This window comes from Aquila chrysaetos, chromosome Z (assembly GCF_900496995.4).
Source record: "Aquila chrysaetos chrysaetos chromosome Z, bAquChr1.4, whole genome shotgun sequence".
NCBI lineage: Eukaryota > Metazoa > Chordata > Aves > Accipitriformes > Accipitridae > Aquila > Aquila chrysaetos.
Window position 1 is genome coordinate 22,754,152 of NC_044030.1, and position 14,265 is coordinate 22,768,416.

General features: G+C 37.0%; 1 protein-coding gene across 6 annotated transcripts in view; it reads left to right on the forward strand.

Annotated features, from left to right (window-relative positions):
- The window catches only part of KCNN2 (potassium calcium-activated channel subfamily N member 2), a 77,029-nt gene that overhangs the window by 13,412 nt on the left and 49,352 nt on the right, over positions 1–14,265 (forward strand). For all 6 annotated transcript variants that reach the window (XR_003921929.2, XM_030004440.2, XM_030004439.2 and 3 more), the window contains exon 4: positions 8,446–8,864. Coding sequence is in view for 5 of the 6 variants with exons in the window: in XM_030004440.2 (XP_029860300.1) it covers positions 8,446–8,864 (419 nt within the window). In the remaining variant the exon portion in view is untranslated. The remainder of the gene's footprint in view (positions 1–8,445; positions 8,865–14,265) is intronic.

Sequence of the window (14,265 nt, forward strand, 5' to 3'; positions counted from 1 at the left end):
CACTATAGGGACTTCATAGTTCCTGTGGTGCTGATGTGTATTCATCCATTGTCAGTTAAATAAAAATTTACCCAGTTTAAAAACAAACACGCAAACTTTCCCAAATACCTGAAGTATTTATGTCAAAAGTAAACACTAAAGGAGGAACTGAGAATACAGATTCTTGTGTGTATGATGTGTTGGGTACCAGTCATTCCTTAAGAACAAGTTCCTAAGTTTAGTCACCAGTGTACTCCTTTGGCAGAATGAATGAGTTAGCTCATTTTATCTAGCTTGAGATTCAGTGTTTCTTCCTTTAACTTCTGTTTCTCCTATTCCTTTACAAAAGTATTTTCGATTTATTCAGAAAATACGTCCTTTTTTTAATTGGTTCCAGTTTTCCTAGGAGTAATGAAGCTGATCAGCCCTGAAGAGAGTGAGTCTTCTCTTGCATTGGGAACAGTGGCAGATGGCAGCCGTTCTGGGAGATGGCATTTCTTCGTGCAGTGATCTGTAGAACAAATTATTTTTAGTACTGAATGAAGAAAAACAAATCCTAAATGAAGAATTGTAAAATAATAATTTAAAATTAACAACATAAAAATATTGAAATGTAGATGGTTCTCCCCAGTGCGTTTTGGTTCTGCAAGTAGATTGTAGAATCAGAGTTACTTTATTTCTTTGGTACTCAAAATGGGGAAAAATATAACACAGACCACTAAGTTTCTTTAAAAATGCATTCTAAAAATTAGTTCTACTCTGGTAGGGAGTAGTGTGGAGTGGCAACTGATGGAAGCTTAGTTCTGAACAATTGTGGTGTGATTAGGGTAGGGTAGGTTAGGTTAGGTTAGGTGCTGAAATGTTCCTTAAGGGCTGGCTACATCCAGATAACCCTGCTCAGTCCTTAGGTTCTTGGGGAAAAAAGATGTTGTTGAAAACTATGTATCTTTTTCATTCCATCTCTGTCAGTTGTATGATGCCGCTGTTCTGGTTTGCTCTGGGTCACACAGTGTATGCTCTAGTAAATACATCTGTTATGTAGTAACGTACATACTGTTTTTATTTTCTTTGTTATTTCTTCCCTGCTTTTTAAATAACAGAATAATAAATAGTATAAAACAAGATTAATGCTGTTTTAGTGAACTGGTCCCGTTTTCCCATTTTGCATGTTTATGCAGGAGGCCTATCTCAAGTGTTCCTTCTCTGTTATTCTTCTTACACTTAAGCGATATGCAGAGCTTTATTAAGTCATGCTCCTCTGTATCTGCTTGGAGAACATTTTTTACTGTCAACCCAGTCAGAAGAGCTTTTGGGAACTGCTGCTGGCGCTGGATGGATGCCTTCTACATGGGGTAACTTAAGGAGCTTCTTCTCATTGTGTTTTAAGCAGCTGGAGAGGGTGGGAACTGAAACTTTGGTATAATGAAATAGTTGTTAAATTAAGATTATAGTTAAAATGAAGAAATACCTGTTGTGGACATTGACTTTGTAGAAACTCCTGATTCAGTCAGTTTAATTTAGTCACTTACTGGTGGGTCTGCTGAGTATCTCAAATGAATATAGTAACCCTGAGTGGTGGACTTTTATTTCTGGACCTCTGATTTGGTTCAAAGGTTCATAAAAATTCATATAACTAAATATCTCCCTGTTGGTTACAGATCTGAGGAAGCTCAGCTGTGATTGTTCCAGCAAGAGTCCATCCAAACTAAATTCAATTAGGAGATTGTCTTGTGAAATATCCTTTTAATAATGAAAGTGAAAAAATCTTTTGGTTTGATATTAATCTTTTTTTTAGATCAGCCCTTTCTATTAGTAATAATAAGTTCATTATCTAATTCTTTTGATTTTGTTATATATTTATAAGCTTGTGATGATTTCTTAGTTCAATGCATAATTACTCTTTTCTCAGGGGGTTCTTCTTCTCCATAGCATTGGGAAAGAAATCTTGGTATCTTTGAATGTCTTTTTTTTCCTTTGTAGTCCTTGGATTTCAATTCTTAACACTATTACCTGCGTAGAAAGTTACTGGGTAGAAAGAGGGGCATTTTTAGGAGCATCTCACCTTCTTTGGGTCCCTGGAGCACATACATATATATGGAGAGACCTATATTAAAAGAAATTACATACATCCCAGCAATTGCTGAGTGCTGTAATGGTCTTTCGGCATTGTAGGTTGTCAGGGGGTTAAGCTATTTCACAGTTGTTTGAGATGAACAATAGACCTGTAAGTCTGGCCAGTACCATTTAAAAATACTGAGCAATGCCTCTGAATATCTTTGGAGAGAGAAACCTAAAAAGAATACTGTCAGTATGTGATTTAAAACAAAAGGGAAAAACAGGTAGGTGGAATTTAACATTGCATGCTTAGGCAGAATTTAACCCTGTGTTAGTTTATGTGACCATGTATGTCCTGTCTTTGTAAAAAATCTCATAGAGTATTTGGGGTAGGTTTTTTATAATGATCTGAGGGGCAGAGGTTAAAAAAAGGCATAGACAAACCTGATAAGAGCGTTGTTTAACACATATCTGTATTTTTAAATAGTTGTGGTTATGTGTGGCCTGTCAGAGTAACTAAGATGTATTAATGAGATGTATTTTAATGTGAAATTTTTGATGCTGCACTTCTGAAAATAGTGGTTCACAAAGACTATAAATGGTCTGAGCCTCTTTTATGCATTCTTTCCTGAGATGATGAGGTTTAAACACAGTCTTTGAGAGAAGTATTTTGAGCCTGCTTAGCCACCAGCACATGATAACATGAAGTTTTCTTCACATGCATTGATGTACACAGTGTTTATAGCAAAATACCAGTAACTATGAAGAACTAATTTTGCACAGAGATGTCAAATTTAAATAAATACAGTATGCAAATAATAATTTTTGTGCTGAAGCTAAGTACCAGGCTTTTACAATCCTCTGTTTAAATTGGCATTTTTATAAGTGGGAGGGAAGGGGTGTGTGCATGTATATATGTATAAGTGATAGGGCAGTCTAGCTTCCCCATTTGAATGAACTAAGCATGTTTCGTTCTGTAGATAGCTATTTCCACAAGACCTTGTGGATCAATTTCTAATGACCTGCTAGAAAGTTTGGGTTTAACTCTGGATGTGGGAAACATCCTGGAAGATATAAGATAGCCAAGCCTTCATGTAATTTTGTGAAAAAACATATTCTTTGCCTTCAGTGCTTTGCATGCAGAAGACATTTGATGCCTCGTGACTTTATGCGTGACTTAAACCCACTAATGTCTCTGCTCTGTGGCTTTGTATTTAGGATGAGGAGTACAGCAGCCGTCAGGAACTCCTGCAGGCTCTCCAAGGTCAACGACAGGGCTTTAGATAACTTACAGACCATTTGATTATGTGCCTTCTGATGATGGAAAAAGGTCTTTTTCATCCCCTAGTTCGGGGAAACTGTGTTAAAGGCTTGAGATGTCTATGTCCCACCACCATATGGTTTTAAATCATTTGTACTTAATGGGGTGCTGTGGGACAATAACTCGGCTGCTAAGAATAGTGAGATAAAAGCAGTATCTTCCTTTCCGAGTACCATAATAGTCTTTTTGGTTGTATAAATGATATTTTGGGGACTACAAACTATAGAAAAATGTCTGGTCAAAAATTTTGGTAAATCAGCAGCCCCAGAGGCTCTATTTTGCTACTCTGAATTATAGTCCTATCAGTTCTTTTATACGGTTTCAGTGACTTCAATATCAATATTTAACCATTTTAAATTTGGATTCTTAAATTAAACAATTGTTACAATATATTTCTGAGCACAGTTGATTCCCCTTCTGCAAGGAATGCTTCCAGGAGGGCAGCTGATGCTACTTTATCACTGTTTATTGCTTCCTTTTTACTCCTGTGTTAACGTATCCCCACAGTGATAGTTTTCAGATTTCTTCTTTCACCTGGATTATAAAGAAATTTTTAGAAAATGGCTAGTTTCCTTGTTCTTTGCATTCACCAACATTCTCTGATAGCTTGCTATGAATTTATTTTGATGTACTAGTGATTTACAAAATTAACTTCTCTCCTTTTGTTTTAAGTAGCTTCAGGGAGTCTCTGATCTAAGTTGTCATTGTGTGCAATCTGTCTACTTTGAATGTGTTTCTCTTTTTCTCATCTGGTGTTGTATGAATTTAACAAAGTGTTACGTAAATATACCCATAACTATATAAACATCTATGATAATGATATTTATGTTTTTCCTGTGTGAAATTACAAATAACAAGTTTATTTGAAGTTAAACATTGATTTATGTCTTACATTTACATACAACATGCTGGAAATACATTACATAATTTCAGGTAAAAATAACTTTAAAATTTTTCTTGTAGAGTGCAGACTTCGTAAAGCTATATGAGAGTTCTGTATTTGAAGAACCTTGCAGAACACTGATGAAGTACTTGCATAAGATTTCAACACCGAATAATTATAAGAAATTTGAAAGCTATGAACATGCATAACATCTTTGACCTTGACTGGAGTTTGGCCTTCTCTGTGGAGCGCAGGACTCAATTCTATAGGAAGAGTTTGCTCACTCTTTTATTATGTTCTTTTATTGCTAGCATCATTCTCCAGTCAAATGGGGAGTAGTATCTTGAAATTAATGCATGGTTATTATAACAGGATTGACTGAAAGCAGTTAAAGAGTATCCTTTAAATTGTGCTGTTCAGCTGTTGCTTCTCTTTTTCATTCATTTATCTTCCTTGCTTTCCGAATAGGAAATGTACCTGGCCAAGCATGCAGACATGCACAAATACCTCTGTATCTTCCAAACTAAAAGTGAAACTTGCATTTAGTAGGTTGTATAATTGCAAGTATATACAATGTACATGAAATCCTGTACTGATTTCTGTGTCATTTCAGTATGTCCCAACCTAATTGTTATTCACAGCCTGTTTTAGAGGCCCGTGTTTCTTCCAGAGTGTTTGATATCCATCATAGTTTGAAGTTAGAGACACAGAATTGTGAGGAAATCTTCCTCATAAATACAATTTTGAAATGTTAGTATTTTTATGAAATAGAAGTGTTTTTACTGGTTCTGTGGTCCTTTGTGGCTTCTGGTGTTTTCTACCTTCCATGTTTTTACCTCCTAAATCTCACTATATATCAGCTGAAGATATTATCACTTTAAAATATTATTTTCCTTAGAAGAAATTGGCATGGCTGAAGTCAAAGGAAGTTGATAGGTATCTTCTGTGTCTGCAAACGTAGTCAGTTCCACAGAGCACTACTGAGAAACTTCTTTCTTTGTAGCATGTTAGGATTTCTTCTGCTGACGGGTGGCTATGTTATCAAGTATGTGTTCCATAATGACTTCTTAAAGTTTTTAAAAAACCCAGTGATTAAATAACAATTTCTTCTATGAAAATTATAAGATCAAATTTTAATGCCTAAGTTTAACTCAACATTCTTCTATTCTCATCTTTTAAATTGAATCAGTACTTAAGGTATCATTTTTCTTGAATTGCCCTTCTGCAATCTTTTTGAAATCTGTGAAGATGGTAGGTAAAAAGGGAGGACAGAAGACCATCACTTTTTTCAGCAGATTTTGAAACTTTAAAAGAAATTTTAGAACACTGCCAGTTTGACATGTTGATACTTATCTGAGAATTGAAATATTTAACTCTGTTGTTAATTTATTCTTTCCTTCGGAAACCCACACAGCATTTGAGACATATGGTATGGTCTCTTTTTCAGTTAAGCTGGTTACTATTCATCTGTATTCTGGGTGTTCTAAATACCTGGACCTCTTCATAACTGATGTAGCATTTCTGTGATCTGACTGCCAGCATGTACAGGCTAATCACAAGAATCAAATACACTTGAGCCTTACTGTACTTTGAAAGTTTGGCCCGTCATGCCAAGTAGTACATTTGCTAAGTGCAAACCAGCACTCTTTTGGTAATACATACATACATGCATACATACATACATACATGCATAAATACATAAATTGGCCTTCAGTATCAGTTTGCATATCTAGTATGCAAAGTTTGCAGAATGACCACAAAGTAAAAGAAAGTGTATGTGCTCATGTTGCATACACTGAATTCACCGAGTGTTTCTTTAGCTTAATTCAACACTGTGTTTGTCTTTAATAGTATTGCAATGGCAGTAAGAACTATATGTAAGTGTGGTGGCTTGACCTTGGCCAGCTGCCAGACCCCCACCCAGCTGATCTCTCACACTTCCTCCTCAACAGGACAAGGACAGAAAATAAGATGAAAAAGTTTGTGAGTTGAGATAAAGATGGGGAGATCCCTTACCTATTACTAGCACTGGCAAAACAGGCTCATCTTGGGGAAAATTAATTTAATTTATTGCCAGTTAAAAGTAGAGTGGGATGGTGAGAAGCAAAGACAAAAGCTAAACCACCTTGCCCCACTCCCCTCTTCCCAGGCTCAACACCTCTCCTTCATTCCCCACTCCTTTATCTTCTCCCTCGTGAGTGGTGCAGGGGATACGGGGAATGGAAGTCATTCCACAGCAGTTCCTCTCTGCTGTTCGTTCCTCCTCATGCTTTTCCCCTGCGCCAGTGTGAGTCCTTTCCATGGTCTGCAGCCCTTCAGGCTAAACCTGCTCCAGCATGGCTCTTTCATGGGCATTAGTTCTTGTAAGGAGAGTCTGCTGCAGCTTGGGCTCTCTGCAGGTGGCAGTCCCTTCAGGAAATATCCACGTTGCTCTGGCATGGGGCCCTCCGTGGGCTGCAGTGTCGGTATCTCCAGCGTGGTCCTCTCCACGGGCTTGAGCAAAATACCTCCTTCACCATGGTTCTGTCCGTGGGCTGCAGGGAAATTTCTGTTCCAGTGCCTGGAGCACCTCCTCCCCCTTCTTTTCCTCTGACCTTAGCATTTCCGGGGTTGTTTCTCACACTTTTTTCCCCTCACTCCTCACTGCCTGGGCAGCGTTTTACTCTTTCCTAAATATGCTTTCACAGAAGCACCACCAGCTTCACTGATGAGCTCAGCTATGTCCTGCAGTGGGTCCACTGCAGAGCAGCCCCTGACTTCTCACAGACACCGCACCTGCAGCCCCCCCAGTACCAAAACACTGTCAGCAACACCCAATGCAGTAAGATGGAGAGAAAGAACATAAAGGGATGAAAAACAGGTCCACAAACACAGAAATTTGTTCTCTCTCTTACTATGGTTAACTTCTTTATTTCTTTTACTATCAGTTCAACTACAATAAAATTAATTTCTGGTTATCACTTTTCTAAACAAATGACTGGAGCAATTTACTGAAAGACTGAACCTAATGGGAGGAGGATGGAGAGTGTGTTTTCAATCTCTAAAAACATATACAGAGAGATCAGGCTTGTATTTTTAAACTCTTGAAAGATGGAAAGGGGCAAAGAGCAGTGCAGATGAATAATTGGGGTTTTGGCTGTGTATATAGTGTGTAGTGTGCTGAAAATACTTTTCTTACATTAAGAAGCGCGTTCTTTGTGCACTTTTCCTTCTCACCCATTATTTTTGAATAATCTAATTTTAAAAGTCCTGCAAAAGTATTTTTATTTACTGAGCAGCCTTGTTTAGATTCAGACTATAGATAAACTGATGAGAAGGTCTTCTGTCACTGAGATTGTATCTTCTTTGTCATTATGGGTTATGTTGAAAAGTTGCCTGTTTGCAACTTCTTGTGTACTGCTACTGTCTACTAGTGATAAATACTGTTTGATTAAGTATTTATTTAGTAAATAATCAGGAACACCATTTACTAAACAGCGTGAAATGTTTCAGTACCTTTGTTCCTGGGTGGTAAACTGAAGGCCTTGATTGTGCAAGAGCCAACATGTGCTGCTAGTAGACATCACCTGGCTGCCTGGGCTACTCTGATATTTGCCGGCCTTTGCTTTTCAGATTTTCACTGTGAGATATCTTTTTGAGTCTTTGTGCAGTTTCTCATGTGGTTTTGCATCCTACGTTGATCTGTATTGGTGCCTGAAGCTTGAAGAAAGCTTGGATAGTTCCACAGAAGCTATAATATCACCCTGACTGAAGCATGGATATGCTCTAGGACAGGCTTAATATTGCATCTTAGTATTTTCAATTTATAATTTAGATATCCATTCTGAAAACATTTTCTTAAATTTTTCTTAATTTTATGAACACAGAGTAAGCAATTGATTTTGAAGGGACAAGGCTTAATTGGTCCAGAGTTTTGTTTTATCAGAAATGACAGTTAAAGAAAATATGAGGAATTCTTAGTAAATGATACGTGAAAGTTCAGTTTCATGTCCAGTTTTAAAAATAGTGCATGAAAAAATTCTTTTTGTCTTAACCAGAGTTATGTTTCACTTCATAGTGATGTAGTAATGTCACTTTTTGAAATGATGTATTTATTTTCTTTTTTAGTGGTCATTGGCAGCTCTGAAAACTATGGTGTTTTAAAATGGAATTATAACAAGGTCTGTTGATGACGTACTAAAGTTAACCTTATATTTTATTATTTCAGTTGTTCATGGTGGACAATGGAGCAGATGACTGGAGAATAGCCATGACTTATGAGCGTATTTTCTTTATCTGCTTGGAAATACTGGTGTGTGCTATACATCCCATACCTGGGAACTATACATTCACATGGACAGCCCGGCTCGCCTTTTCTTACACTCCATCCACAACAACAGCTGATGTGGATATTATTTTATCTATACCAATGTTCTTAAGACTATATCTTATTGCCAGAGTTATGCTTTTGCATAGCAAACTTTTCACTGATGCCTCATCTAGAAGCATTGGAGCGTTAAATAAGATAAACTTCAATACCCGTTTTGTTATGAAGACTCTAATGACAATATGTCCAGGAACTGTACTGTTGGTTTTTAGTATCTCGTTATGGATAATTGCTGCATGGACTGTCCGAGCTTGTGAAAGGTAAGGTTGTTTTGTTTGTTTAGTTCTTTCTATGTGTCTTTCTATTTTTCTTTCTTGTTTTGCCTCTTCCGTTTTGGATTCAAGGAACCTAAATATTTAATGGAATGGAGCTTCCAGGTCCTTGATATTTTGTTTGTTGGTTGGGTTGTATTCTGTGTCACAGATTGTCAGGAATGCTTTGCCTTTTAATCTGAAGGACTTCTACATAGAGGTTTGTGCCACACTGTTTACTGTGGCACTGTGATTTGATTTCAGTGTTTTGATATAACTTTAGGTATGTTTGCTAAAACACAGTGGACAGATACCATAAAATGTCTTTAAGAGTAATTGTTGATATTCTGCATTTATATCAGCTTTCATTTATTTTGTTTATAAGTCAAATTTATTGAGGATAAGGTAGATAAAATAGCCATGTAAAACTCGAAAGGAAAATGTTTGGGTTTTTTTTTATTTTAAGTTTTATTCTGCTGTAAAAAAACAATAAGGAGTGCAAAATATTGTTGGGAGTTGGCAAGATCAAAAAAGGGGAGCAGGCAGAACAGTTACAGTAATATAATGCTTTTTTCTTCCCCTAAAAATCAGAAAAAGTGCATTTGAGGGGCAGTCTTTCATTCATTTCAGCTAGTTTTCCAGCCTTTCCTTCCCACAGACTTCAGTGTAGGTGCAGGCGCAGAATAAATGGCTATCAGTGCTGACAGCTTGAAACCTAATTTCTCAAACATAGCTTTTACAAAAAGGAAATAAGCTTCTGATTGGATAGGGTTGCTTAGGAATACGAGATAGGTTAACTCTATGGAGACAATCAGGATGATTCTCTACGAAAGGTTTAATGCCTGGGACAGCTCTTAGATCCTGGAATGAATTTCTCCTTACTTAAGCCGGAAGATCTTCAACATATTTAAGGCATTTCTCCTGGTGGTTGTTGACCATTTTGTTTTTCCTCTTCCTTTCCATGTCTGCCCATTTTAGAAGCAGTTTAGGGGAGTTATTTGTGTCAGCTGGCAGATTTAAATCAGCAGTTAAATTGCACACTAACTGTTATGGTTATGTTACTTTAGGAAGTTACTCCTTGCGTTACTTCTAAATTTGTTACAAAGAAAAATAGCTGATCTTATAAACTGAGTGTAGAGATCCTGTTGATGTAGGTTTTAATGTTAATATTGCCAGAATAGTGGAATGTAGTTTGTTACAGTAGATGCTTTGTGTCAATGTTGTTTCCTCATGTTATGGCAAGACTAATCATTTAAGAATGTTCTGAAAATGCCATGTTAACAGTGACATATTATAGTTTCAAAATATTCCCCATAGTGGGGGCAGTCGGAGCACCCTAGATATCGACTTAATCTATAATAGCTGTATTTTAATAAGCATGTTCTCGTTTCAGATATAACTGTCTTCTGCAAAGCCTCTCCTCTTTGTCTGACATTGTTCACCTCTGTTCCCACCAGGTTTTTTTCAACAGAATTGCTGCTCAGGAATTCCTGAGTGTCTACTGAGGCATTTCCCAAATTGTCACTTGTGAAGTGGCTCTGTATAACTTCAGCATCCATTGCTGTCACTGTTTTACATATCACTGTTTAAGAAACTGTATTTTTTTTTTTTTAAGTAGCATTAAATAGTCATTGTGTTACTAACTTCTAAATAGATGCATGTTCAAAATAAGCTTATAAAACTTGTGCCTCTCAGTGAAAATTACTGAAAAATACTAACTACTGTCTGATACACGTTTGTAAAACATTTATTTGTTAGTATAAAGATGGCAGGACAAGAATGTATAGTGTATAAGTAATACTAAAAGTAAAAGAAACAAAGACTACCTCACTCATTTTCCAGTCAGAGAGAGTGAAGACAACACTAGCACAAAGTTTTGATTTTGTGAGTTTGTTTATTTCTATTTAGAAACTGAGGCACTTCTGCATCACTGTGATCCTGGGAAAAAGCTTATTTGTTTGGTCAGATACAGTGAAATCAGGCTTGCAGACAAGGCTGAATTTTCTTCAATTCTCTGCTAAACTAGTAATGATTTTCCAGATTTTAATTTGCAGTTGCTGTCCTTGAAGTGACTGTATTAGCTTGGACAGTAAGCTGGATAGCTACTGTTTCCTCTAAAACTAAAACACACTAAAAGCAAGTTAAATATAGAAGTATTAGATTAGTATGTCTCTAGCATAATTACCCTCTGTCAGTGGAGTGTAGTCCAAGATTATGTTCCTTCACATTGAACAAAATTGTTAATTTTATGTTTCAGAAACACTAAAGGGGATATATTTTGGCTTTGGGAATTAGATACTTAGGTCATTCATGCTAGTTGCGCAGCCAATTTTGCATGTTTTGCCTCAGATTTTCCCTTGAGGGAATTTGCAAGTATTTTGCCAAATGAATGATACTGGCTCTGGATTCCAGTTACTAATTAGTTCACCAAACACCTGTAGATCCATAGTCCATAGAGAAGTACATTTTTAAAAAAGCTCTCAGAAGAAAACCCCCAAACCCCACACACCGGAATGCTCTATATACTCTGCCATATGAAGCTAAACATCCCTTTTTGTATAGCTGGAGACAGATACAGTACCCATTTGTCATGGGAAAGGACAAATAGCTGCTGAATCCATTCTGTGCTGTGTAGAGGTCATAGTCCTCAGAAGATGTCTCCTGAGATCTTAATGGCTTTGATTTGCTCAGTAGTTAAAAGTTTAGTTTACACAAATAAAATACATTTCTTTCATCTGCTCTTAAGTTGATTTTTTTTTTCTCAGTTTTAACTAGAGGGAGTCTTTACATGTTGGAATAGACTACTTTATGTACACAAAATGATCCTGAAAATAAATGTTATCATTAGAAGGAGTATTTGCTGTTCCGCTTGACACTATACATGAAACCCTAATGAATTTTGATATATTTATCAGAAATTAGGAATTAGGCAGCAGTCTGCTGGCTTTGTTTTGATGAGGAGGGATTTACATGAATGAAATTTGATGGTATTAAATGGTTCTCAGCATCACTCTAGCGCCAAGCTTTTTAATTTATTTTATATAGTAGTTCTACATAAAGCTTTGCCCTAGCAGTTTTAGTATTTCTTTAGTGTATTAAATCAGTTAGCTGGCCATCCAAATTGGAAGAAGATGATGGTGATAAGATTTAATAGATTAAAATATTAAAATTCTGAAATGGAGATGAAACATTCTTATGCTATTCCATGTCCTCGGTGAGGGGGGAACTCGCAGTAGCCAGTGTCCTTACTGTGAAGTTGTGTGTGCTTTGTTGCTGAATGACAGCCTGATTTTGAGACTGTTGTTCTATTCAGTCAGATTTTTCTCATTGCAGACTGTCCTGGGAATAGGAAGGGAGATTTGGAAGCACTGCATTTTGTAGCGAGGAAGGTAACATGAAAGAGTATCATTATCCATGTCTCTAAGGAAAACCCTGTTGATGGGGTTATCGGTTGAGTCAGGCAAGCTGACCATCTGAGTAAAGACTTCACTGCTTTAATGGTCGTCTGACTGATCACTTGATATACACTGAACTAAGGCAGGACGTGTGTCTTGGCAGGACGTGTGTCTTTCTCAGTGCCTTAATGGCTGTATTGTTAGCTCCCAGAATGCTAATTATAGCAACTGACACTTAGGGTTGGTGAGCAAGGTATTTTCCAGGATTGCAGTTTAAGGTCATGCATGAGGGCAGAATGTGGTACAGATAATGAAGGTGGACAGCCAGCTGAGTATAAATGGGTTGCTAGGGCTGCAGAGTAATCTGGCTGAGGAAGTTTGGAAGGAAGAGGTGGGGAAAGGACAGAAGGGGTGGAAATACACAATGCCAGAAACTCTTGCTTTTTTATTGTTCCGGTTTTTATGTCTGTTTTGAGGGGAAGATTATGTTACATAGGTTTTAATATCTGCCTTTCCATTGCCAGCATCAGTATATTGCTGTCTGTCATACATGGGCTTCATAATGAAAATCTAAATTTTTTATTAGGTCTAACTCAATAGATTTTTGTGTTTATAACATCTCTGAGGCACACGATCTAGAACACTTAGGAATATGTTACTTTTGTATGTGAATTATGAGACCTGTAAGCAGATTACTTTTTGCAGTCTCCTATACTGATCTGGTTACTGAAATAGCTCGGTGCATGGTTATCTGTTGTTTATACCAGTTGAAATAGAAATTTTTGGTTTCTAAAAAAAAAAAAAAAAAGTTAATATGTATAGCATTATGTCATTGAAAAGTCTGACAAATTTGCTTTGCTCTTCTGGAGAAGACCTGTCTCTGTTGTGAGAAGTGTGCTGCTTTTCTAGGTTACATAGAAGGTAGTCGCTCTTGTTGATCTTTTTTTTTTTTCTGTGCAAAGGAATAAAGAACCTTGCCTTCTGAATGCACACATGGCTATAACGTGCCCATGTATCAGGGCAACATGAGCCACGTGTGCCTACATTACACTGTTGTATGTCCAGAAGTGCTCATATCACGTGCCCGGAGTTACTGTGGATTTACAGCAGCAGAACTGAGAACAGAAGTGGATTTTCTGCTTCTCCAGAGAGCACGTTTTTGGCAGCATTTTTGGTTCTGTTTGTACCTCTCTCTAACTTCTGGCAATGGAGTCAGTTCAGATTGAACAGTTTGTGTAGTCAGCATTTCTTCCTCCCATCAGCTTCTGCTCTGTATTCTTTCCTTGATTTAACAAAAACAAAAACAAACAAACAAAAAACACACACACAAAAAATCCATCTGTGTGTGAAGGTGAAATCCTTTTCTGCTCTCTGCTCATTCTTGTTCTCTACAAATAAATAAATATCTGTCTTTATTCTTGGAAATATGATGCCATCACAAAGCTTCCAGTAAGCAGCTCACACATGACAACTGCTAGGCATATGTTAAGGGTTCATTTGATACAAGCATGTGGATGCACCGAGACTTTCAGTTGTAATTCATGCAGGAAAAAATGTTTCTTAGCCATCTAATTTCCTTGCAGTATGTGTCTGACTTCTTTGGTTGGCTTAAGGACCTTATCTGAGGTTCTACACTGCATGCATAATCCCAAGGCCACACTCCACTGGAAATTGCCTTTAGCAGTCTCCACAGTGCCAGTGCAAAGATTCTTGCTAGTAGTTTAAAAAAAAAAAAAAAAAAAAAAGCTTGGGTATTTAGTTTTAAACGTGTTTTTAGCCCCCAAACTCAGAAGCAATGATGTATCATTTAAATTTTTTCTAGCTAATATATCTAATTACTGTCAAAAGATCAAATAATGTTTGTGTATTGACAGGGCTGGCTGTTTATCACAGTTCTTTACCTTCTCTTGGCTCACTGAAAATAAAATACGCTACTTGCAGTCAGGTTTCTCCAGCTAACTGAAGGCAAAAGTTAACTGTTAAATATTCAACACAACAGTGATCAAAGATGGCCC